This window comes from Pongo abelii, chromosome 7 (assembly GCF_028885655.2).
Source record: "Pongo abelii isolate AG06213 chromosome 7, NHGRI_mPonAbe1-v2.0_pri, whole genome shotgun sequence".
NCBI classification, from domain to species: domain Eukaryota; kingdom Metazoa; phylum Chordata; class Mammalia; order Primates; family Hominidae; genus Pongo; species Pongo abelii.
In genome coordinates, this window is record NC_071992.2 from 159857562 (window position 1) to 159880697 (window position 23136).

Below are 23136 nucleotides of genomic sequence, written 5' to 3' on the forward strand. Positions count from 1 at the left end.
AACTTGGACCACAGAGCTGCTGGCGAAGGGGGCGGGTGAAGGTCTCATGTAGCCTGTGTGATTCAGGCAGAAGTGAGAAGGACAGGTGGGAACCCACTAGGTGGACGACAAGCTGAAGGGCTCCCAGGGAGCAGACACTTCAAGGGCCCCAAAAGGCCAGGAGAAAGAAAAAAAAAAAGCCAGGTGTGGTGGCTCATCCCTGTAATCCCAGCACTTTTGGGAGGTTGAGGCAGACGAATTGCTTGAGCCCAGAAGTTTGAGACCAGCCTGGGCAATGTGGCGAAACCTTGTCTCTACAAAATATACAAAAATTAGCCGGGTGTGGTGGTGCAAGCCTGTAGTCCCAGCTATTCAGGAGGCTGAGGTGGGAGGATCACATGAGCCCAGGAGGTGGAGGTTGCAGTGAGCTGTGATCGTACCACTGCACTCCGGCCTGGGAAACAGAGTGAGACCCTGTCTCAAAAGGCCAGGAGTGGAGGACAGGCCCTGGCCAGGAGGTTTGGTGTGGCTGGCAGGGGCCTTATGAGAAGGCTGTTGCTGGGAGGGGCCTGCTGCAGATGGCTGAGGCAGACCACGGAGCTTAGCCTTCAGGATTTAGATCTGGGGATGACAGGCTCATGTGTGCTTGTTGCGGAGCCGGGAGCACAGGCACCAGAATGATCCCAGGGCTCAGCTCCAAGGCTCCGCTGGGCCTGTGGTGGGGCAGTGAACGTGGACAAGGCCTGGGCTTCAGAGGAACTTGATGAACAGGAGCCGCGGTTACCGCCTGTGCCCTGGCCTTCCTGCTCCTCAAAGGGTGTGTTCTGAGCTGAGGCGATACCCACACGAAATCTGAGCGGGCTCCGGAGTCACCAGACACCTAGGGAAGTATGGAAGGCCCGGAAGGACACACACAGCCGGGTGAGCCTCGCAGGGAGCTGCGCAGGCTCAAGTCGTCCGGTCCTGGGGCTGCAGGCCAGTTCTCCAAGCAGGTGGTCCTGGAGGCAAGCTGGTTCTGAAAGTAGGTTCTGAAAATAGGTCAGTCCAGGAAGCAAGCTCTGGAAGTAAAGAGATTCGGAAAGCAGGTTCGTTCTGGAAACAAGTTCTACAAACAGGTAGTTCTGAAAGCACGTGGGTTCCAGAGGCAGGTGCTAAAAGGATGTGGGTTCTGTACGGAGGTTCTGGAAGGAGGCGGGTTCTGGACGGAGGTTCTGGAAGGAGGCGTGTTCTGAAGGCCGGTTTTGGAAGCAGGACGACACCGACAGAGGCGCCTCGGACTGGGGCCAGGCCCGGAGCCTCTGCTCCGCGGGCAGAGAGAAGAAAGCAGGCATTGTCGGAGAGCTCACACAAGCACTTGTCCCTAACAAAACCGTTTTTAAAAACCCCATTGTGAACATTTTTGGAACAAGCCTCTTAGAGGGTCCCGTTGCCGGGGTGACAGGACGAAACGGCGCGAGCGGGCAGACTCCCGGAGTCCTCGGAAAGGGAGCCGAGGAGCCAGGCGCGCCGAGTCCAGGTCCGCCCTGACTCTCAGCTTGGGACGTTCCGTATAGTTTTTTCTCCGTTTCCCGAACTTCTGCCGCACGCTCAGCGGCCGCTGCGGCGCATGCGCAGTACAACCTGCCAGCCAGCCGCGGGCGTTCCGGCCGCGGTTGCCAGGGGTTACCGTCCCGCGGGCGGGCGGGGCTGGCCATCCAGAGCCCGCCTTCCTGGAACTCTGGTTGGCTGATATAGCTGTCCGTCGAAGCGGCATTGCCGCCTATTGGGCAACGGCCAGCTTCGCACGCTAGACCCGTGCCCCGCCCAGCCGCGCCGCGGGCCGCCCCCACCCAGGAGGGACAGTCGGGGACCGGCGCGGGCACTCAGGAGCCCGCGGCCCGGGTGGTGCGGGCGGCCCTGGCCCGGCTGCGGAGCGCTGCGCCAGCGGCGGGCTGGCTGACCCCGAGGGACCCCCAGCGCGGCGGGCGCGGCGATGATCCTGGAGGAGAGGCCGGACGGCGCGGGCGCCGGCGAGGAGAGCCCGCGGCTGCAGGTGCGCAGGACTGGCGCGACGGCGGGAGGAGGGGCCCGGAATCCCGTACCTTTCCTGCCCCCGGTCGAGGCGCGTTCTGGGCGCCCCCCTCCTACGTCTCATTCGGCCCCGACGCAGGCAGGGAAACTGAGGCCAGAGCCTGCGTCCCTCCTCCTCTGAGCTCGGTAGAGGTGCTTCCAGGCCACTCATGTGAGCCGGGAAATGCGGGGAGCCAAAGTCTGGATCAACCTCACCGCTGAAGCGGGTTGTGGGGACGCCCTCCTCGTGGCCCCCTTCTGGGCGGGTGTGGGGCTGGGCTCTGTGAACGCCCTCCCCACACCCGCCATCGTATTCCTTTCCGGCACCTGTACAGCCTCCTTCCCTAGTTCGGTCCTCCCTCTGCACCCGCTCAGGAACTGCGTGCCCATTGGGTGCACTGGTAGCAGCGGGCAGCGAAGCCTCCTGGGTATGGGAAACCGAGGGAGGTCTTCCCGGCTGGCCTCTCCTCACTTCCCAAACCTCCTTGCCTTCTGAAGTCCCTAACCCGGGGTGCTGACTGGGCAAGTGGGAGAGGTGGGCAGGGCTATGGAGACCTGCTGAGTCTGCCCGGGAAGGAGGGGACGTCTGTGGGCCTTGCTCTGCAGCCCAGAGCCTGCTTGTTCCCTGCGGACCAGCTCGAGGCTGCCCCAGTCCTCCTGCCAGGCCCTGGGCGCGCACGCCTGCCACAGGCTTTCAGCCGGGGGCTGCTCCTGCTCCTCACCCCGAGTGAGCCTTTGATAGCGCGCGGCCCTCCTCCCCTCTGGGACGTCGGACTGCGTTGTCCCTGAGCTGGTTCTACTCAGCTTTGGTGTTTGGGCTTAGGTCTCCTAGAGGAGGAGGCGGTGCTATCAGCCAGGGCTTGGCTTCAGGTCACTGGGCGGGTGATGCTGACCATAGCCCTCAAGGACTCCCTTCTTGCCCACCCCGAGGCGTGCCAGAGGCTGCAGCACCTCCTAGGCACTGGAGGCAGAGAGGCAGCCTGTGCCTGCCCCCTGTGAACTCAATCTGTCAGGGCAGCCATGCCTGCAGGTGGCCTGGGACGGCACATGTTGTTTTGGGTGGAATGTTTAGGAGGCTGTACAAACAAGATGTCCCAGAGGGCTCCGGAGGTGACGCTTTTCAGGCTGGGGGCTGTGCCTGGGCTCCCTGTCCTGGCCCTTCCTGGGCTGCCACCTTGGAAAGTCGGGGAGAAGCTGTTTCCAGGCTGCCGCGTCTCTCGCAGCATCCAGAAATGACCCCACAGTCAGGGTACTGGGGAGGGGACCGTGGGAGGTGGCAATGGGGCGGAGGCAGGCCCTATGTCACACACGCACCACTCAGGCTGTCCTGCCATCTGGAAAGTCTTCCCTGATGCCTGCTGCCGGGCTAGAGTGAGGCCTGTTCCACCCCCATCAGGCTGGCCCCCTAACTGGCCCTAAAGCTCAGAGTTCAGTGGGTCAGGGGTCGGTCATTCATCCACTTAGAGGCCACGCCTGGGCCTTAGGCCCTGTGGACAGGTCTGGGTGACTTGTATTTGCCCCAGGCGTGATGAGAGCGGGCTTCCAGCGAGCGCTTACCTGGTGCCAGGGCCAGCGCCGCAGCTGGAGTCCTGCCATTGGTGCCTCCCAAGCCCTGGGCCTCGGCCCGTCTGAGGAACAGGGTGAGTAAGTGGCCAAGGCTGCCAAGCTGGGAAGGGGAGAAGCCTGGCACGGCCCAGGGTGGCCAACCCAGCTGCCGTCCCTCCCGCAAGGGCTGCAGGGGCTTCTGGGGGAGGACCACAGGGAATACAGCCTGGCTGTATGCAGAAGGTTCTATGGTTTCCTGGGGAGGCCAGTAGGAGAAGGGGGAGCAGGCTGCGGAGGGAGAGCGTTGGAGCAGCAGGTGGGCAGGGTGGCTGCGCCCCCCTCACCTGGTCTCCAGCATGCCAAGTGGGTCAGCCTGAGGTTCCCCAGCCTGGCTGGACAGGAGCACCCTCTGGGTGCTGGTTACAAACAGATTCCCAGGCCCCTGCCCAGGTAGATTGGGCTCCAGGAAGAGGGGTGCTCAGGAACCACCAGTGCCTGGGTGCCCCAGGGAGCATCAGAGAGAGTGGGAGTCCCTGCCATGAGTGGCCAGTCTATGATTCCTCTGGCATGCGTGCTGCTTATAGCCCCGTGTCCCAGGAGACCCCTGTGCGGCAATGCCCTTTGAATTCTGTTCCCTCATCAGTTGGGGGCCGAGATGGTGGGTCGGGTAGGTGCTGGGCTTCCACCCTCCTGGGGCTTCCAGTTCTTGCATTCGGGTGAGACGTCAGTGGGGGCAGAGGAGAGGGGTACCTGAGATGGGTGGGTGTCAGCATACAGGGTGCCCAGGGCCAGGGCTGTGAGGGGAAGAAGCTGGTTTGCTCCAGGTGGGTGGCCTCTCCCCGGGACTGCCTGGCCCAGGGCCAGGGGATCCTGGGGGAGGGTGGAGGTCTGGCCCTGTTCTGATGTTTTGCTGTTCCCAGACCTGGGCTGGAATAACTGTCTCCGCCTCATGCCCGTCCCCAGGTCAGCCCCATTCTAGCCACGGCCACACTGTTTCCTCCTGGGCAGAGGAGCCCCACTGTCAGGGTTGGGGGGCTTTCTCTGTTCTTCGTCCCTCTCCATCGAGGCATGGCCAGGCTCTTCATGTGTGGCTGCCTCTCGGGACCCCCACAGACCACAGCTTCTCTGTCCTTTCCTAATGCAAGGCGGAAATGGCCACAGTGGGGTGTCAGGGCACCATGGAGGTGGGGGTGGGGAGCTCCAGGTCACCTTTGTCTCCAGAGGGCGGAGGGTTGTAGCAGGAGCAGGGGGCTGAACGCCTGTGTCCACACCCCTTCCACTGGGCACAACCTTCAGCCCAGTGTGGAAAGTGAGGCATGGGCTGCCCACCTCCAAGGTCTGCCCAGCCTCAAAGGTCCGGCTCGGGTCTGCTCATCCGCCTGTAGGCCAGGAAGTCACTTGGCCTGCAGGGAGCACTGTGGGTAGGGAGGCCGAGGAATGGCCCAGGGCCACAGCAGGTGCCTGTGGGGCTCCAAGGGACCAGGCTCCCCGCAGCTCTCCTGGGCCCAGGAGGGGAGCAGGGACCTGGCTGGGTGTCTGATGCCCGTTGCACAACCAGAGCCCTTAAAGCCGCTGGAGCCTTGCAGCGGGGCCTTTGCAGGGAGGGGGTGTAGCTGCGGTGGGTGGCACGGGGGTCTCCTAGGTACTGGGCAGAGGCCCTCGAGGTGGTAGCGCCGGTGGGAAAGATAGGGATGGGAGGCGGGGGTGGGTGAGCCTCAGGTTCGGGGAGCTTCTCAGATCTGAGGCACCCGTGCCTCTCTCCCACCTGTGGGCCTCTCCAGCCCGAGCCCCTGAAGCAGCTCTGGAGGGAATTTCTTTTCTGGAGGAGGCAGGAGTTGGAAACCGGAGCAGGGTGAGGGTTCCCAAGTGCACATCAGCCCGTCCCCTGCTGGGTGGTGTCCACGGGGGCAGGGCTGGACTGGGGGAGGCCAGGGTCCTGGGCTGGCACACCCTCCTCTCAGCGCCTGTGTCCCTCCCTCCAGCCCCTAAGCGCCGGCTCATCTTCAGTTCAGGGACCTCCATCAGGCTCCCTCACCCCAGCACTCAGCAGGAGGCTGCCGGTGTGGGTGTCCAGGGGATGGCACAGTGTCCAGGGGCTGGCACGGGTGTTCAGCAGACAGCACAGGGGTTTGGGGGATGGTACAGGCATCTGGGGGATGATGCGGGGGTTTGGGGGACGGTGCGGGTTCCAGGGGACGGGGTGGGGGTTTGGGGGATGGCGTGGGTTCTAGGGGACAGTGTGGGGGTTTGGGGATGGCGTGGGTTCCAGGGGATGGTACAGGGGCTTGGGGGATGGTGTGGGTTCCAGGGGAAGGTGCCTCCTCCTCCAGTCTCTGTCTCTGCCTTCCCATGGCCACCTCCATGTGGCTGTGTTCAAATTCCCCACCTCGTGTAAGGACCCTTGTCACTGCGATTAAGGACCCCCTACTCCAGGGTGGCCTCATCTTAACTCATTATATCTGCAAAGACCCTATTTCTAGAAAAATTACACTCACAGGTACTGGGAGTTAGGACTTGAACCTGTCTTTTGTGGGGACACAATTCACCCATAATAGATGGCCACCCGCTCAGCTGGCTGCTGTGAGCTTGGGGGGCCGGACGAGCAGGGCTTCTGTCTAGAAAATCAAATCATTCCTGTATAATGGGGATAAACTAATTAAAATGCAGACAAAGATCTCGTTCACATTAGCAAAAAGAACTCTCTCCAGATATCTAGGAGAAAACCCAGGAAAACACGTGTGAGCTCTCTACGGGGAAGACAGGAAGGCCTGAGAGATGTGTGTGCATGGAGAGGGTGTCGGGTCCACAGAGGGGAAGACCCAGTGCATGTGCACGTTGGCCCCATGAATCCGCAGCTTCATGCAGTGGTAGGTCAGTTTCATGGTGGCAAGATTCACCTTCAGACGCGACAAGGTCCTGGGGAAGAAGAGGTCCTGTTTCCTGACAAGGGTGGGAAGCAGTCCCAGGAGCCACCAGAGGCCTTGTCTTGCTGCTGACTGGCAGAAATGGCCAGGTTGGCTGCACCTGACACAGACCAGGCTCGCCTCAGGGCTGGGGGGGCGGTCAGTGTCCCTGAGCAGCGAGCCCTGAGCAGCATTGTGGGTCTCAAAGCATGGAAGGAGTGGGTGCTGGAGAGGCAAGCCAGCCAGCACGCCTGGGAGCCCACCCAGGGGACAGCCACAGGTAGCTGCAAAGAATCTTGTCGGGGTGGAGACCCAGGCATTCCCACGTGGCCATGGAGAAGAGTGGGGGATGGGGGCTGTGGCGAGAGAGAGGGACACGTGAGGATCACACGGGCAGTACCCCAACACCACAAGGGTGGGGTGGGCTGAGGCATGAAACTGGATCGCCCTGGAGTGAAATTTAAGCTCCAGCACGCTCACACCACTGAAGACACAGGAGCCATCAAAGTCCAGAAGGGGCCCTGCTGGGCACGCCCCGCTCTTTCGCCATGGCTGGTGCTGGGCAGGGCTGTGGGGCTGCAGTCTGAGTGCAAGGCTCAGAGTCATTTCTCTGTGGATAGGGAGTGCACAGGTGTGCGTTCACTTCGAGAACCATTCCCAAAGTCAGACCGCAGCCTCTGCACCAACCATCGGGGGCCAGTGGCCTCCCCCAGAGCCTCAGGGACCCTGTCCTTTGAGCCCACACGGGAATGATTGGGAGGCGTGGGTGAGTTGGATGGAAAAAAAGTTGGGAGGGGCAAGAGGGGGATCCAGAATGAAATCCAGAAGTGCAGAAGGAAGGCTGTGAGGAGCAGTGGGCCGCCTCCTGCAGGGCTCCTGGAGCCCCTACTTGTCCAGGCTGCCTGGTGAGACCCTGGCTCCTGGTGTCCTTGGCAGGTGCCAGCCTCCCGCCGACCCCCATCACGAGTCAGCAGCGTCCCCCCCCACCACCACCACCATGTCCTTCTGCATTGACTGCCTCCTGTCCCGCTCTGGCCAGGCCCGTGTTCACACTAGTTCTGTCCAGCCCCTCCCTGTGAGGCCAGCTCCAGCCCCAGCCCATGGTGACCACCCCGTTACCCATGGGCAGGATGCACTCCTCTCAGTGGCTGGCGAGGCACAGCCTGGTGCGGGCTCCACGGGGTCGGGCCGTGATCGTCTGTGGCCTCCCTGCAGGGCTGTGACTCCCTGACGCAGATCCAGTGCGGCCAGCTGCAGAGCCGCAGGGCCCAGATTCACCAGCAGATTGACAAGGAGCTACAGATGCGGACGGGTGCTGAGAACCTCTACAGGTGAGTGCTTGAGGCCGCCCGGCCCCGGGAGCAGGGCCCACCTGGGTGAGGGGGGCAGGACAGCCACCCAGGCAGATGTCTGTCCCATGGCTGGGTCAGGGAGACAGGTGCATGAGCAGCTGGGTCCTGGTGGGCACGCAGTACACGTGATGCTCAGCCATGACCCTCACAGACCTGCCTCCATGGGCCTCTGTGCTGGGCTGGAGGTGCCAGGTAACCAGGGTCCCTGCCGGTTGTGCAGCTTGGGAAGCCCCAACAGTGCACGTGGGGGCTTCTCAGAAGAGGCATGGTTGAGGCTGAGCTGTGGCAGGTGACGGCGCGTCCCAAGGTTGGGGACCTGGGAGAGGGGTGGAAGACCTGGGCTGCCTCTTCCTTAGAGCACACGCCTGTGAGCCGCACATGTGCGTGTGAGTGCCCCTCGGTCCCCTTAGCACCTGCTACCTTCCTGCCCCCATCCTAGCCTTCCCTGGGGACTTCCAGTCCCTTTGCCAGGCCCTGATGCAGGCACAGAGAGGGGTGTGGCTCTCACCCACCATCCAAGGAGTGATGTTTGAGTGCTGTCGAGGGCTGTATGAGCCCCAAAGAAAGCCGTGGTGCTGAAGGAGGTGCCCCCAGGCCAGAGTCAGAACATGCAGGTGCTGGGGTCAGGGGTGATGAACTGTAGGGGGCATCACCTGTGAGCCCCCGGATCCCACTGCTGCCCCTGCCCCACCCATGGGGGGCAGACCCCGTCAGTGACGTCCTCTGCAGGGTGGGCTTGGAGCTCCAACAGGTCAGCTGGCAGGAGGGCTGCAGTGGGCACGGGGCCTTTGGCTCTGCCTTAGGGCTGGGCTTTCAACTGCCGCGGCCTCCCTCAGAGCCACCAGCAACAACCGGGTGAGAGAGACGGTCGCCCTGGAGCTAAGCTACGTCAACTCCAACCTGCAGCTGCTGAAGGAGGAGCTGGAGGAGCTCAGCGGTGGCGTGGACCCTGGCCGGCATGGGAGGTGCGGATGGGGGCCGGGACAGCACGTGCGTGTACGTGTGTGTGCATGTGCGTGTGTGTGCGTGCGTGTGTGCATGTGTGTGCACGCATGTGTGTCTCTGTGTGTGTGCGTATCTGTGCATTGTGTCTGTGTGCGTGTATGCATGTGTGCGTGTGTGTCTCTGTGTGTGTGTGTGTATGCATGTGTCTGTGTGTGCACGTGTGTCTGTGTGTCTCTGCATGTGTCTGTGTGTGCGTGTGTGTCTGTGTGTGCACGTGTCTGTGCATGCATGTGCATGTCTGTGTGTATGTGCGCATGTGTGTCTGTGTGTGTTTGCCTGTATGTGTGCATGTATGCATGTGTGTCTCTGTGTATATGTGTCTGCATGTGTGTGTCTGTGTGTGCACGTGTGTGTGTCTGTGTCTGTGTGTGCACATGTGTGCATGTATTTGTGTGTGTGCACGTGTGTGTGTCTGTGCACGTGTGTGTGTCTGTGCAGGTGTATGCACGCATGTTTGTGTGTGCATGCGCATGTGTGTGTGTCTGTGTGTGTGTGTGTGTGTGTGTTTGCTTCTGGAGCGGTTTAGGACAGTGGAGGGGGTGGTGCACAGGTGCAAGGACGCCCCCCAGGACACAGGTGCACATGTACACCCATGAGGGAGGAAGGCACCCTGTGCCACAGAGCCCTAGGAGTGGACCCCGGGCTGCCGTGGGCAGCAGGGTTTGGCCTTACAGTCTGAAGTCGATGCTTCTGGTTATAGCGAAGCTGTCACTGTCCCCATGATCCCCCTGGGCCTGAAGGAGACCAAGGAGCTGGACTGGTCTACACCGCTGAAGGTAGGTACTGGCCTCCGAGCTCTGAGATACACGGCCCTGTCCTGGGACCAAGGGGGTCTTGGAGGCTTTCTGGTCCAGCTGTCTGGTTGAACAGATAGCGAAACTGAGGCCCAGAGGGAGGGAGGGCTAAAAGGGACACAAGGGACCTGGCAGAAATGGCCACAGGGACCCAGCCTCTGCTGCGTTCAGGGCCCGCACTGGTGCCTGCGCCCCAGGCTGGGGCTGATCCCACAGAGTGGGTATGAATGAACATGTGCCCTGCCCTCGGACGGGCAATGCCCTAGGAGAATGGGGCCTGGAAGCCCCAGCCGGGGCACAGGGTCCAGGCTCGCCCACGGAGGGCACCACCGGCTTGGGGCCACACACCCAGCACTGGCTCACGAGGGTCCTGGAGAGAGCTAGAACAGACTGGCACTGCCTGGCAGGGCCCCGCAGGAGCCACTGACTGTGTTCCGTGTCCAAGTCACTGAGTGGCAGATGGCACCTGCCTCCCGGCCACAGGGATGAATAAGGAAACGCACGTAAAAGTAGCGCTGAGTCTCCAGGCCCCGCTTCTGTGATGGGTTGGGGAAACCCCAGGGCCAGAGGGGCTCTGACCTGCATCAACCCACCAGGCCCCTCCGTACACATTGGCCCCCAGCCCTTCTCTGGGGCTTCTACTGAGGGGCCCAGGGCCCCCATGCTGCATGGCAGCCAGCCTGCTCTGCGCCACAGACCCTCCACCATGAGTCTTTCCCCAAGGTGGGTTGGGAGACCTCAGGGAAGGAGGCCAGGCCCAGGGGTACTGTAGATGCCAACACCTGCCCCCCATCAGGAGCTGATCTCGGTGCACTTCGGAGAGGACGGTGCCTCCTACGAGGCAGAAATCAGGGAGCTGGAGGCCCTGCGGCAGGTGTGTGGTTCCCCCACCCGCCTACCCTCCTGCAGCCCCGGGAGACACATGCAGAGGCTGAAGCTTAAGTCAGGAACAGACAGAGGAGCTCAGTGTGGACATCTTGAGGATGTGGGGAGACGGGCGCACCAGGGGCCCTGTGTGTGCAGACCCAGCCAGGGGGCGTGGAGGGGCTCCCAGGTGGCTCCGGTGCCGCACGCCGCTGGCCTTCAGGAGTCGCGGCTGCCCAGGGCCCCACTGGCTTTGCCTCCCTGCCCCCCATGGTGCTGGTGCCCACGGGACTTCCCAGGGCAGTGTGTGTGAGTGGGGTGGGCCAGGGCGGTGGGGCGCAGCGGCTCCTGCCCTGCAGGCCATGCGGACCCCCAGCCGGAACGAGTCGGGCCTGGAGCTGCTCACAGCCTATTACAACCAGCTGTGCTTCCTGGATGCGCGCTTCCTCACCCCTGCCAGGAGCCTCGGGCTCTTCTTCCACTGGTAGGGGCTCTGCGGGCGGGGGCATCCTGGGGAGGGGAGGCCCGGCTGCGGGAACCCTGGGAACTCCGCCCAGCCTGACCCAACACTGCAGGTACGACTCGCTTACTGGGGTCCCGGCCCAGCAGCGTGCCCTGGCCTTCGAGAAGGGCAGCGTTCTCTTCAACATCGGTGCCCTCCACACGCAGATTGGGGCGCGCCAGGACCGCTCCTGCGCCGAGGGTGCCTGCCACGCTATGGAGGCCTTCCAGAGGGCCGCTGGTGAGGGCAGCCTGGGCTGCGGTGGGGCAGGGTGCGGTGCCAGGGTGTTGCAGAGCCCCTTCTGCAGGGCAGGACCACTCTGGGGAGTGGTTAGGACATCAGTTCCTCAGGTAGGGGGGCTGAGCACATCAGGCCCATACATGTCCCAGGAGCAGCCCTAGCTGGCCGCCCTGAGTGCTGCATGGGGCAGAGATGGGCAGGTGCAAGGCCCTGCCTGTCTGAGCACCCCTCCCTCCGCAGGGGCCTTCAGCCTCCTGAGGGAGAACTTCTCCCATGCGCCGAGCCCAGACATGAGCGCTGCGTCCCTCTGCGCACTGGAGCAGCTCATGATGGCCCAGGCCCAGGAATGTGTGTTTGAGGGCCTCTCACCACCTGCCTCCATGGCCCCCCGAGACTGCCTGGCCCAGCTGCGCCTGGCGCAAGAGGCCGCCCAGGTGAGCTCAGGCACCCGTGTCAGGGTGCAGGGGGTGGGGCTGAGCTGGGGTCAGAGCCCAGGTCCAGGCATGCGTGAGCTCTCCCGCCTCCTTCCTTGTGTGTCAGCCCCGAGCCAGCTGTTGTCCTGCTCCTTGGGGGGCTGGTCAGGAGCCTGGGGGCCCGAGCCTCTGCCTCCAGGGGATGGCATGAAGCTGCAGGAACTGAGGTGCCAGGGAGGCTGCTGGGATGGTGGTCGGAGCAGGTGGAGGCTGGGTAGGGAGAAGCAGGCACCACCCGTACAGCGGGAGGCCCTTGCGTGCCTGCCATGTCCACCGGCAGGTGGCAGCTGAGTACAGGCTGGTGCACCAGACCATGGCCCAGCCACCCGTCCACGACTACGTGCCTGTCTCCTGGACTGCCCTGGTGCATGTCAAGGCCGAGTACTTCTGCTCCCTGGCCCACTACCACGTAGCCATGGCCCTCTGCGACAGCTCCCGTGAGTGCCCACCGCACTTGCCCATGGTACTGCAAAGGCCCCCCGGCTCAGGGCTCACGGCCTCTCTGTCCCCCAGCAGCGACCGAGGGAGAGCTCCCCACGCACGAGCAGGTCTTCCTGCAGCCCCCCACCTCCTCTAAGCCCCGAGGCCCTGTGCTGCCGCAGGAGCTGGAGGAGCGCAGGCAGCTTGGTAAGGCGCCCATGGATGGAGTGCCCTGGGGCTCAGGTGGTCACCAACAGTGGCAGGGTGTCCCCCACCACCCTCAAGCTGTTTGCCACCTGCTGTCCCATGCTGATGAGTTGGGCCACCTACCTATCCCTGGATGGCCTGTGCCTGATGGGTGACGGCCTAGCGCAGGGGCCCCAGGAGTGCTGGGCAGCCTCTGAGCAGGTGGGAGACCACTGGGAGCAGCTCGTCCGTGGCCCCTGCTTTGCACGTAGCAGAGCCCTCCTGCACAGCCAGCTCCTCACCCCTGTGGTGCGCGCCCCCAGCGAAAGTGGCTGTGATGAGCCCCGCAGCCCTGGCGTTGCCGACTCCTGCTGCTGCGTCCCAGGGCCCACAGGCCCACATGGTGTGTGACATCCCAGTGCCCCGCGTGCAGGCAAGGCACACCTGAAGCGCGCCATCCTGGGGCAGGAGGAGGCGCTGCGGCTGCACGCCCTGTGCCGCGTCCTGCGCGAGGTGGACCTGCTGCGGACTGTGGTCTCCCAGACGCTGCAGCGCTCACTGGCCAAGTATGCAGAGCTCGACCGTGAGGATGACTTCTGTGAGGCTGCCGAGGCCCCCGACATCCAGCGTGAGCAGCCAGGTCCTGTCTGGGTGGCTGCATCCCCGGCCAGGGTGGGGGCCTTCGTCCTAGAGAAAGGGAGGCTGATCGCATTAAAGGTGTAGTCACCACGATGAATTAAACAGCACTTTCCAAGCCACGATCGCAGGGGCCCACAGAGCTGCTGGGCCCTTCAGGGGCCTGGGGGATGACCACGCTCCTCAGCACCTCCCTCTCTGCACTGGCTTCCTACCCTGAGGGGAAGCCCACAGACCCAGGACAGGCATGGCTGGGACTTCAGGGAGGGATTTTGGGAGCCACTTGGGGCAGAGGGGGCTGTGTGTTCAGGGCACACCTGGGGCAGCTCCTCCCGCCATTGCAGAGTGGTGCAGCCTGGAGGTCAGAGGCGGGGCCTGTGCGCACTCAGGGTCATGCCCTGCGCCCTGGAAAATCCCCGGGGCAGGTCTCCACAGGCTCCCAGATTAGCTCTGCTCTTCCACCCTCTCAGCTAAGACCCACCAGAAGCCAGAGGCCAGGATGCCACGCCTGTCCCAGGGGAAGGGGCCTGACATCTTCCATCGGCTGGTGAGCACACCCATCCCCAGGCACCCCCCAGCACAGGCAGCTTGGGCCATGTGGCTCTGACCAGCACGTGGCCTCAGATAGGCCGTTGATGGCGGTCCAGCCCTCCCCACCCGCCTTGTGGAACCCCACGGTGTCCCTCGGTGCACAGGTTGGATGGATGTGCTGGTCAGGCGGGGTCTTCTCAGTGTGTGGCCCAGCTGGGCCTCTGACCTCTGAGTCCCCGCCAGGGGCCCCTGTCTGTGTTCTCAGCCAAGAACCGGTGGCGGCTGGTGGGGCCCGTCCACCTGACCCGAGGAGAGGGCGGCTTCGGCCTCACGCTTCGGGGAGACTCGCCTGTCCTCATCGCTGCCGTCATTCCAGGAAGCCAGGCCGCGGTAAGGGCCCCGCTGGCCCCCTGAGGCTGAGTCCCTGGTGCCAGCCAGGGTGTCCTGTCCCCGCCTCACCGTCTGAGTCTCCCCACAGGCGGCTGGCCTGAAGGAGGGTGACTACATCGTGTCAGTGAACGGGCAGCCATGCAGGTGGTGGAGACATGCGGAGGTGGTGACGGAGCTGAAGGCTGCGGGAGAGGCGGGCGCCAGCCTGCAGGTGGTGTCGCTGCTGCCCAGCTCTAGGCTGCCCAGCTTGGTGAGCCCCTGGGGTCCCGGAGGGGCGGTCCCCAGCCTGCTGTCCCCACCCTGGCCCTGGGCCTGCCTTGGATGCTTGAGCAGCATTGGGAAGGGGAGGTGGGGCTGCAGGTAACCCTCCCTGGGCCGCCTCCTGGGCAGGGGCCACCTGTGCTGTGGCCTCCATCTGGCGGCTCCCGGCTTGACCCCGAGGATGCTGCAGCCCACCCCTCACTGGGCCTCTGTATCCTCAGACTGGAGGCTTCTGGGCCAGGCGCTCCATCCCAGAGGTTTCCTCTACCCAGCATGGCTGACCCAGGGTTGGGTGAAACCCATGGACCCTGCTATTTGGCCACCCTGATGGGAGCCCCCAAACAAGCCCCCGACATGCCAGCCCCTCCCAGGTGGTTCTCACCCCTCCCAGACTGGCTGCAGGTGGGGACAGGCCAGCAGTGGCTGACCACAGTCTGTCTGTCCCTGCTGCAGGGGGACCGCCGGCCCGTCCTGCTGGGCCCCAGGGGACTTCTAAGGAGTCAGAGGGAGCATGGTTGCAAGACCCCAGCATCCACATGGGCCAACCCTCGGCCCCTCCTCAACTGGAGCCGAAAGGCCCAGCAGGGCAAGACTGGAGGCTGCCCCCAGCCCTGTGCCCCAGTGAAGCCAGCTCCGCCCTCATCCTCGAAGCACCCAGGGTGGCCGTGAGGGCCAGGCTCCCTGCACACCTCAGCCCTGGCTCCAGCTGGCGGGAAGCACTGAGCATGCCCTCCCTACCCAGAGGACCTCCGGGCAGTGCCTGCTCCGCCTCATGCCGCAGGCTGCCTTGGGCACCTGCCTGCCCATTAAAGACTGTGGTCAGACCTGTCTGAGCCCAGTGATGGGAGCTGTGGCCTCTTCACCCACACACAGGAAGGACGCCAGTCCCTCTGCCGGTCTGAGGTCAGCTTCCTGGGGCTGCCCCGCGCTGAGGGCTCCTCACGGGGTGCTCCTCATAGCCATCCCGTCTGTACCCCTGGGCTCTGTCTACCCTGCTGCTGCCCTGGGCACAGACCCTGAGGTCTCAGTCCTGCCTCCAGCCAAGTTTCTGCCTGGTGCCCAGCGATTCCTGCTGGGCACCCCTTCGCTTGCTGCCCCTCCACCATGCAGCAGCCAGGCACACCCACAGCACCCGCAGACCTCTAGGCAGGGTCCCAGACATGGCCTTCCCCCAAAATACCTCCTGCTGTCCTGTCTGTGCACAGAGCAAGGGACTCCCCACTTCTGCGCCCTGTGCTGGTCATCCTGGGCTCTGTGCTGGTCAACCCAGCAAGTGTCCCCTTTGCCCAGGAGTCCCCAGTGTCGTGGCCCAGGTCTCATGGCGGCCCTAAGCCTGCCAGCCCTGCTGCCCGCCTTGCTGTCCTGCTCTGAGCATGGGTGCCACCCTCCAGCTCCTGGGCATGTCACCTCCCCCTGAGCCTAGGGCCTGCATGGGCCCCCAGCCCTCCCCAGCCTGCTTGGGCCACTCCTGCTGGCCTCCACAGGCCGTGAGCTCGCAGTGTCTCAAGCAGGGGAAGTGAAGGCTGCCTCCAGGCCTCCGTGTGCTGGGTGGACAATGGCCCCCAAAGGCCGTCGGCAGGAACACCACCCCCAGGACCCCCACAGCAGTGGGCTCAGGACTTGGGCACCAAGGGGAGGGGATGGGAAGGACTGCAGAGTCAGGGCAGGCCAGAGCTGCACCCGAGAAGAGCCGCAGAGGCGGAGCAGAGGTCCCCACCGAGGGCCCCAGGGCCTGGCAGATTCCGAAAGGGACAGGGCTAGCGGGAGTCATTCCCTGCAGCCACTAGGGGGCAGCTGCCACCCGCTCAGCAGAGCCCTGGGAGGCGGCACGGGCAGGTGCGCCTTGGGAGGGCTGAGGCACAGACCCCGAGTAGAAAGGCGGCCCCCAGCTCTGCGAGACCCCTGCCCTCTTGTCCAGTCCCTTCCGAGGGTCCCCAGGTGAGAGCAGCCCACCCTGCATCCCAGGCTCCAGTTCCAGGGTCCAGGGCCCTGCGCTCCCACCTCCCTCGTGCTTCAGCCAAGAAAATGGGGGTGCGAGTGGGGTGTTTGGGGTCCCAGAGACGTAGGCGCCGCGGTGCGATCCTCCTGGGCGGGAGGGCGGGACTCCTCAACCTGCCTGAGCCGGGGTGGGGGTCCAGGTCCCCCACTTGCCCTCGTGGGAAAATCCCTGTCTCAGCAGAATGGGCCAAGGTCACGCAGGTCTCCCCAGCACATATTAATTTGGTTAATAAAACTGCATCAAGGAGGCCTTAGGCACTAATTGGGGATGACAGGGTGGCGGCCCTGTCTGGGAAGTGCAGGGACTCCCCACCTCCTGTGGCCTGTCCAGACCCAAGCTGGGGACAGAGCTGCCACCTGCCTCCTGCACGCCTCCTGGGCGCCGGGCCACCATAGGCTGGGGGAGGGGGCTTTTGCCCGGAGAGCATGCCTCTCCCCACCACAGACCCCTGGGGTGCGCCCAACCCGTCCCACCCCTGCCCACACACACACACACACACACCTCTCCCCTGGCTGCCACCAAGCCTGGGCCTGTGCTCCTGGCCCTGCTGTCTGCCCCAGGCCATCTTGTCCCCTGCTGCCCCCTCAGGGGTTTCCCTTGGGGCTGCCTCCCCACCATCATGTCCCTCTGCCACAGAGGGGGGGCCTCACAGCTGAAGTCACACGTGGCTGGGACCCAGCTCCCGTCACTGCCTCCGTCCTGTGAAGTGGAGGAAGCCTGGTGCACAGGGGTGCTGTGGTGATGTCGGAGGCCCTGAGGTCCTGCTGCCAGCCAGGGGGAGGGGGGCGGAGGTCCTGGGATCTGGGGTCCAGAGTTCTAGTCAAGGCAGGGCCGGGCAGGAGGGGGGTCCCTCCCCACCTTCCACTTGGGGCTGCTCCTGGGGCAGCAGTGAGCCCCTCTCCAGAAGAGAAAGCGGATGCCTACCAGCCCAGCCCCTGACTCGGACCATGCCCCTCCGGCCTCTGTGGGAGTCCTGCCAGACAGCCCCTGGGCTGCAGGAAGGGACCGCGCCCCATCCCATCCTCACCCCTGCAGCAGCTGGTGGCTGCCTGCCAGGCGCAGGGGCCTGCTGGACAGGGGACTGCCCTGTCCAGCCCACCCGGGCACTCCAAGTCCACACAGGCAGCTGAGTCGGCAGCGGTGGGCGGAGTGGGGGGCATCACCATGGCTCCAGGAGGCCTCAGGGACTGGTCAAGGGTGTGATACCAGGCCTGGCAGGACCTGCAGCTTCACCCCCGGGGCCAGTTGTGGCCTGTCCCCCACCAGAGGGCAGTGCAGCCCCTGGGGCCAGCACACAGGGCGGCACCTGTGCTGAGCCTGCCCTAGCAGGAGGCAGCAGCTCAGGGTCCTGTCCATCTGCCCAGGCTGGGGAGCAAAGCAGGATCGGGGTGAGGCTGCGAGGCTAGGGGAAGGCAGGGTTGGCTGCTGGGGAGCACTCGGTCCACAGGCTGTGCGGTGAGAGCCACCAGCTGAGACTTCCCAGGGGGCACAGCTGCCCCGAGGAGCCAGCTTGAGGCTATCCCTGCAGCAGCACGTGTTGGTGCTTGCCTGCCCGCCACAGCGCCATGCCACGGCATCTGTGGAGCCCGTTATCTTCCCTTGAAGTCCTGCGTGTGCACTCCTGGGCGTTTCTGGCTAGCATCTTTTTGGCTTTTAGGGACGGGTTAGTGTCCCTTCCTCAGATGGCCTGGCCTGGACACACCCCATGCATGGCCTTATCCCCCACTTTCTGGGCCAGCCTTATCACTTTGGTCACTGTCACAGATGGGCTGAGGGCAGGCATGGCATCGGCATGTCCGTGAGTGCCTGGATGTGTGGGGCATATGTTGCCTGGCAGGGAGGGGCCGGCGCTCAGGAGCTGCTGAGGCCACGGTATGGTCCCGACCCGCTCCCCATGCCCACACAGGGTCAGGGCCCACGACAGATGTCGAGCAGCGCAGGGGCCGATGGCACATCGGGAGCGTGTGTGCACCCTGCCCAGGCACGGGGCCCAGGGGGTGATGCTCCATTTTCAGAGTGGTCCCCAGGCAGGAGGCTGGGCTGAGCCTGCGCTGCCGTCCTTTCTGCTTTGCCAACAGAAAACTGCCGAGAAGGGAGAAGGCAGACTCCGTTTTGCTTGGGTCAGCAGTGAGCAGGATTAACGCAGGGAGAGGGAGTGGGGAGGGGTGGGGGCAGGAGCCTGGGGATGGACGGGGCTGGGAGTGAGGTTGGGGATGGATTGGGGGGCACGAGGATGGATGGGTTGTGGGAACTAGGGATAGACTGAGGTGAGCCAAGGGCAGGGTCCCCCACTTCACTCTCCTCCTCACCCCCTCCCAGCCTCTCCCGCCACCTGAAGCCAGCAGTTCCAGAAGATGAGTGAATGCAGACTGCCTGCAGGTGTTGGGGGTCAGGCCTTGTCCAGCACCCCCTCCCACTGCACCCTCCCACAGTACCCAGAGCACTATGTTTTCCCTGTTCCCAATGGCCGTGGTCAGGATCTGTGCCTGTGCAAGGTGGGCCACAGTGGCCGGTGGGCTGGCGAGGCTACAGCTGTCCTCAAGCGCAGACAGCACCGCAGACCATCTGCAGACATGGCATGGAGGTCCAGAGAGCCCGGGGGTTGACCCTGGAGGGGAGCCAGCAGAAGGCGGGGACTGGGGGCGCTCCGCAAAGCTGCAGATAGAAACCGTCTCCACGGACTTCAGACCCCCAGGACGGGGGTGCCGAGTGGGCAGCCGGGAGAGGCCCTGAGGAGAAGAGGGCATGGGGCCTAGACCCAGTGAGGCCTCAAGCCAGGGTGGCGGACGTGGCACTGGGGGCTCTGGGTCACCTAGGTAGTGCTGCTGTGCACAGGAGAGTTGGCAGGGGCCAGGTCAGGCCACGGGTAGCAGACAAGCTTAGAGGGCTGAGTTTAGCCTCAGCTTCTCAGCACAAGGAGAGAGGCTGACAGCCTGTGGCCGCGTCCTTAGCCACCTCCAGGGCACTCACGCCTGCCTGTGGCCACTGTAACCCTCCCGATGTGAGAGGAAGAGATGGGACTCCAAAGCCACAACCCCACTACCCTCCCCACCATCACCAGGGTCACAGCCCAACCACCCTCCCCTTCCACCACCCCTGAGGTCACACACACACCACCATTCCCCCCGAACTCCTGATGTCACACCCCCCACCACTCTCCCCAACCCGAGGTCACATGGCACATCACTGTCCCCACCCACTGCTGACATCACGTCACCTGCCCCTGTCATAGAGTGGACAGCACATACCCCACCCTCCCCACACCAATCTCTGGTCCCTATGAGGCTGTCACCGGTGATACCAGTTCCCCCGTCACTGCCACCCTCACCTCCAGCTCACTCCTCTCGGCAGCTGCCCCGTGGCGATGGTCCCCTGACCCTCACCATGGTGTTCAGTGCATTAGCTTCTCTGCTTGGTCCCCACTATTTTTGTTTTGGTTTGTTTTTTTAGAATGGAGTCTTGCTCTGTCACCCAGACCAGAGTGTAGTGGCGCGATCTCGGCTCACTGCACCCTCTGCCTCCTGGGATCAAGCAATCCTCCCACCTCAGCCTCCTAAGTAGTTGGAACTACAGGTTCCTGCCACCACACCTGGCTAATTTTTGTATTTTTGTAGAGACATTTCACTGTGTTGTCCAGGCTGGTCTTGAGCTCCTGGACTCAAGCTATCCTCTCCCGCCTTGGCCTGCCAAAGTGCTGGCATTACAAGTGTGAGCCACCATGCCCAGCCTCCGTGCCCAGCCTCCGCGCCCAACCTCTGCACCCAGCCTCCGCGCCCAGCCTCCACTGTTTTTTTCTTGGCTCCAGAGAGCAAGGTGGGACAGGCTGGGGATCTGCAAGGCTGGGGATCTGCAGCGGGGGTGACGACCTCTCCAAGTCAGCAGGAGGAAGGGGCACCCACTTCTCCAGGGAAGGGTGGGTGGTGGAGGCTGCAGTGCCGCCCTTCTGCCTTCCTGTTTGTCCTCATGGCCACTCATTGCCCATCGGCGATGACTGAGCACCTGCTGCCGGATGCTTGCCTCCCAGGAGCCCCCTGGAGCCCTGGCCCCTCTCTGTGTGTGCTTATGTCCTGCACATCCCAGTGATCATTATGACACATGAGGTGCACCTGGAAGTCAGAAGATGACGCCTAATAGCTTGTCACGGAGACCCCAGGCTCTTCATCTGCAGATGGAGCTGCTGAGGGAGCCTTGCAGATTCAGAGCCTTGACAAGGTCCCTGATGCTCCCTGAGGACCAGGCTCAGTCTTGACCACATCTCTGTTCTGCCCACAACTCCCAGTGAGCAGTTGTGGGAGGGAGTAGAAGCCAGTGGTGGGGGAGATGCAGTCAAGGTCGGGGGTGAGCAGGCCACCAGCTGGGAGACACATGGCAGGCTGACCTAGGTTCAGCTCGGGAGAGCTGCTGGAAACTCTCTCCGCCACGCTGGGCTCTGGGCTCTCAGTGGTGAGGACAGGCCTGGCTCTGCGGGGCTGACCATCTGGAGGCTGAGATTGCATCTCAGGGCAGGAGGAAGCTCAGGGAGGTGTGAGAGGCCTGGTTCCCGCTGCGCCTCCAGGCGAGCATGGTGTGGAAGGAGTGTGGGTGCAGGGAGGAGAGGCAGGGATGGAGCTGGCAGGGGAGGGCAGGCCACCTGTGGAAGGGGACCTGGGCCCCTATGGGGGGCTGCCCCAAGAGGGCATTGCCTGGGGCACTGCGCCGATGCCTGGTGGGTGCTTCTGGCACCTGCACCCAAGGACCAGAGGGCACCACCCCAGAGCACGGCTTATGAGGGTGCCGGGCGGGGTGTGGGGGGCGCCGGGCGGGGTGTGGGGGCGCCGGGCGGGGTGTGGGGGGCGCCGGGGGCGGGGTGTGGGGGGCCGCCGGGGGCGGGGTGTGGGGGCCCGCCGGGGGCGGGGTGTGAGGGCGCCGGGGGATGTCTCAGCCTGGGCGTTGGCAGAGGAGGGGCAGCTTGGGGGTTCAGCCCAAGGTGGGCCCGCTGGTCAGAGGATGCCAGTGGGTGCCCAGGGGGCTGCCTCCAAGAAGCTGCTGGGTGCACACTGTGTGGCTGGAGGGGGACTCAGGGGGACCTGGGGGTCACCCAAAGCCGTGGGAGAGGGTTGGGGGCTGGAGCTGAGGGGAGGACTGCCTGGGGACCCCTGGGAGAGGAGTTTGAGGAGACTAGGGGCACAGGGGCTGTGCTGCGGGCAGGGAGGAGGGGAAGAGGAGCGGGAGGAGAGAGAGAGGAGTGGGGAAAGAGGAAGGGAGGGGACAAAACTAAGCAGAAGTGGTGAGCTCTGTCCCCCTAAGGGCAAGTGCAGCCCGGCTTTGGGTGGGAGCCCTAGCGGAGGGAGATAGGCAGGGGCCCCTGCGGGTCAGCAGCCCAGGCTGGGCTTGGGGTGGGCCCTCCTGGGTCTGGGAGCCTGAGAGCTGCTGGGGGAGGCTGGACAAGAGGCCTGGGCAGGCCCCTCTCAAGGCTATCTCCTCTGGAGTCAGGGCTCTGGCCTGGCCCCGTCCACCCCTTCTGGGAGTAGGGTCTCCGGCTTCCCCCTCCTCACAGAGCTCTGCCCCAGAGGCTGTGCTGTCTTCAGGAGCCAGTGGCCCAGGCACTGAGGCCCGCGCCACAGAGAGGCCTTGCCCGCAGCCTGGCGGGGTAACCCTACTGGGCACCCACCCCGTGATGGCTGGGCTGCACGCCCGGGCATAACTCAGTGTTTACCTGGTGGGGGCAATTGGCGGCCCCCGCGGCTCCGGCTCCCCCCACACCCCCTTCGGCCCCTAGACGGTGCGCCAGACATGCATTAAGGCAGGAGTGACTTATCGAGCTGTCAGGGGGAGCGTTTTAAGACAGAATTATAGGGGAGAGGAAAAAGATTTTTACCAAATTAATGAAAAATCAATGTGGCCTCAAAAATCCATTAGCCTTCAGAATGCGCTGGTTCCAGGCTGAGCCGCACAATCCAATGCCGGCTGTTAAATTCGCGGCAGTGCCCCCGCCCACCATTCATCACCGCACGGTGCTTACTCCTGAGAGTGACACCTGCCCTGTGCCCAGAGCCCCTGGGGGCCCCTGCCCTGGCTCCCTGACCACACACAGAGGCTGTGGGGAGCCCTGGGGTGAAGGAATGTAGACAGGGCAGTGGTGTGGATGGGACAGGGAGTGCGCCGCTGGTTTTGGTGGTGTCCAGGGTAATCAGCTGCCAGGGTGGCATTGCCGGGGTGGCGGAGGGCCTGGTGTGGTGTTGGTGAGGGTGGCTAACAGTGATGGTGGCAAGTGACTGTGAGGTGAGTGACCTGGTGTGAGTGACCACGGGGTGAGTGACCTGGTGTGAGTGACCACGGGGTGAGCGACCAGGTTTCAGTGACCGCGGGGTGAGTGGCCTGGAGTGAGTGGCTGTGGAGTGAGTGACCAAGTGACCATGAGGGTGACTGACTGTGGGTGAGTGGCCTGGGGTGACAGTGAGGGTGACTGACCGTGAGTGAGTGGCCTGGGGTGACTGTGAGGGTGAGTGACCATGGGAAGAGTGACCATAAGATGAGTGACTATAGGTTGAATGACTCGGTTTTAGTGACCTGGGGTGAGTGACATGGTTTTAGTGACCGTGGGGTGAGTGACCATAGGTTGAGTGACCTGGTTTTAGTGACTGTGAGGGTGAGTGACCTGGTTTTAGTGACCTGGGGTGAGTGACCTGGTTTTAGTGACCTGGGGTGAGTGACCTGGTTTTAGTGACCTGGGGTGAGTGACATGGTTTTAGTGACCTGGGGTGAGTGACATGGTTTTAGTGACCTGGGGTGAGTGACATGGTTTTAGTGACCTGGGGTGAGTGACTGGGATGAGTGATAGTAGGTTGAGTGACCTGGTTTTAGTGACTATGAGGGTGAGTGACCTGGTTTTAGTGACTGTGGGTGAGTGGCCGTGGGGTGAGTGACCGTGCAGTGAGTGACCTAGTTTTAGTGACTGTGGGGTGAATGACTGGGTCAGTAACCATGTTGCAGTGTGGAGACAGGGTGGACGACATAGGAGGCTGCTG

General features: G+C 63.7%; 1 protein-coding gene across 18 annotated transcripts; it reads left to right on the top strand.

Annotated features, from left to right (window-relative positions):
* Positions 1 to 1795: 1795 nt before the first annotated feature.
* RHPN1 (rhophilin Rho GTPase binding protein 1) lies at positions 1796 to 14972 on the top strand. Of its 18 annotated transcripts, none has more exons than XM_063726888.1 (16): positions 1796 to 2011; positions 6282 to 6440; positions 7692 to 7807; positions 8665 to 8793; positions 9534 to 9609; positions 10424 to 10501; positions 10851 to 10975; positions 11067 to 11233; positions 11474 to 11667; positions 11987 to 12143; positions 12220 to 12333; positions 12746 to 12952; positions 13419 to 13495; positions 13723 to 13869; positions 13958 to 14119; positions 14584 to 14972. In XM_063726888.1, exons 1-16 carry the CDS (start codon positions 1952 to 1954, stop codon positions 14797 to 14799), a joined length of 2184 nt encoding a protein of 727 aa, XP_063582958.1. In that variant the 5' UTR covers positions 1796 to 1951; the 3' UTR covers positions 14800 to 14972. The 18 variants fall into 18 exon arrangements, with proteins under 18 accessions (XP_063582958.1, XP_063582959.1, XP_063582960.1 ...); XM_063726889.1 differs by having other exon boundaries at positions 12223 to 12333; XM_063726890.1 differs by having other exon boundaries at positions 10914 to 10975.
* Positions 14973 to 23136: the final 8164 nt, after the last annotated feature.

Coding starts and splice junctions, on each gene's coding strand:
- RHPN1 (XM_063726888.1), top strand. CDS start 1,952: ATGATCCTGGAGGAGAGGCCGGACGGCGCGGGCGCCGGCGAGGAGAGC. Junction 6,441..7,691: donor ATCCGCAGCTTCATGCAGTG/GTAGGTCAGTTT, acceptor GCCTCCCTGCAG/GGCTGTGACTCCCTGACGCA. Junction 11,668..11,986: donor TGGCGCAAGAGGCCGCCCAG/GTGAGCTCAGGC, acceptor GTCCACCGGCAG/GTGGCAGCTGAGTACAGGCT.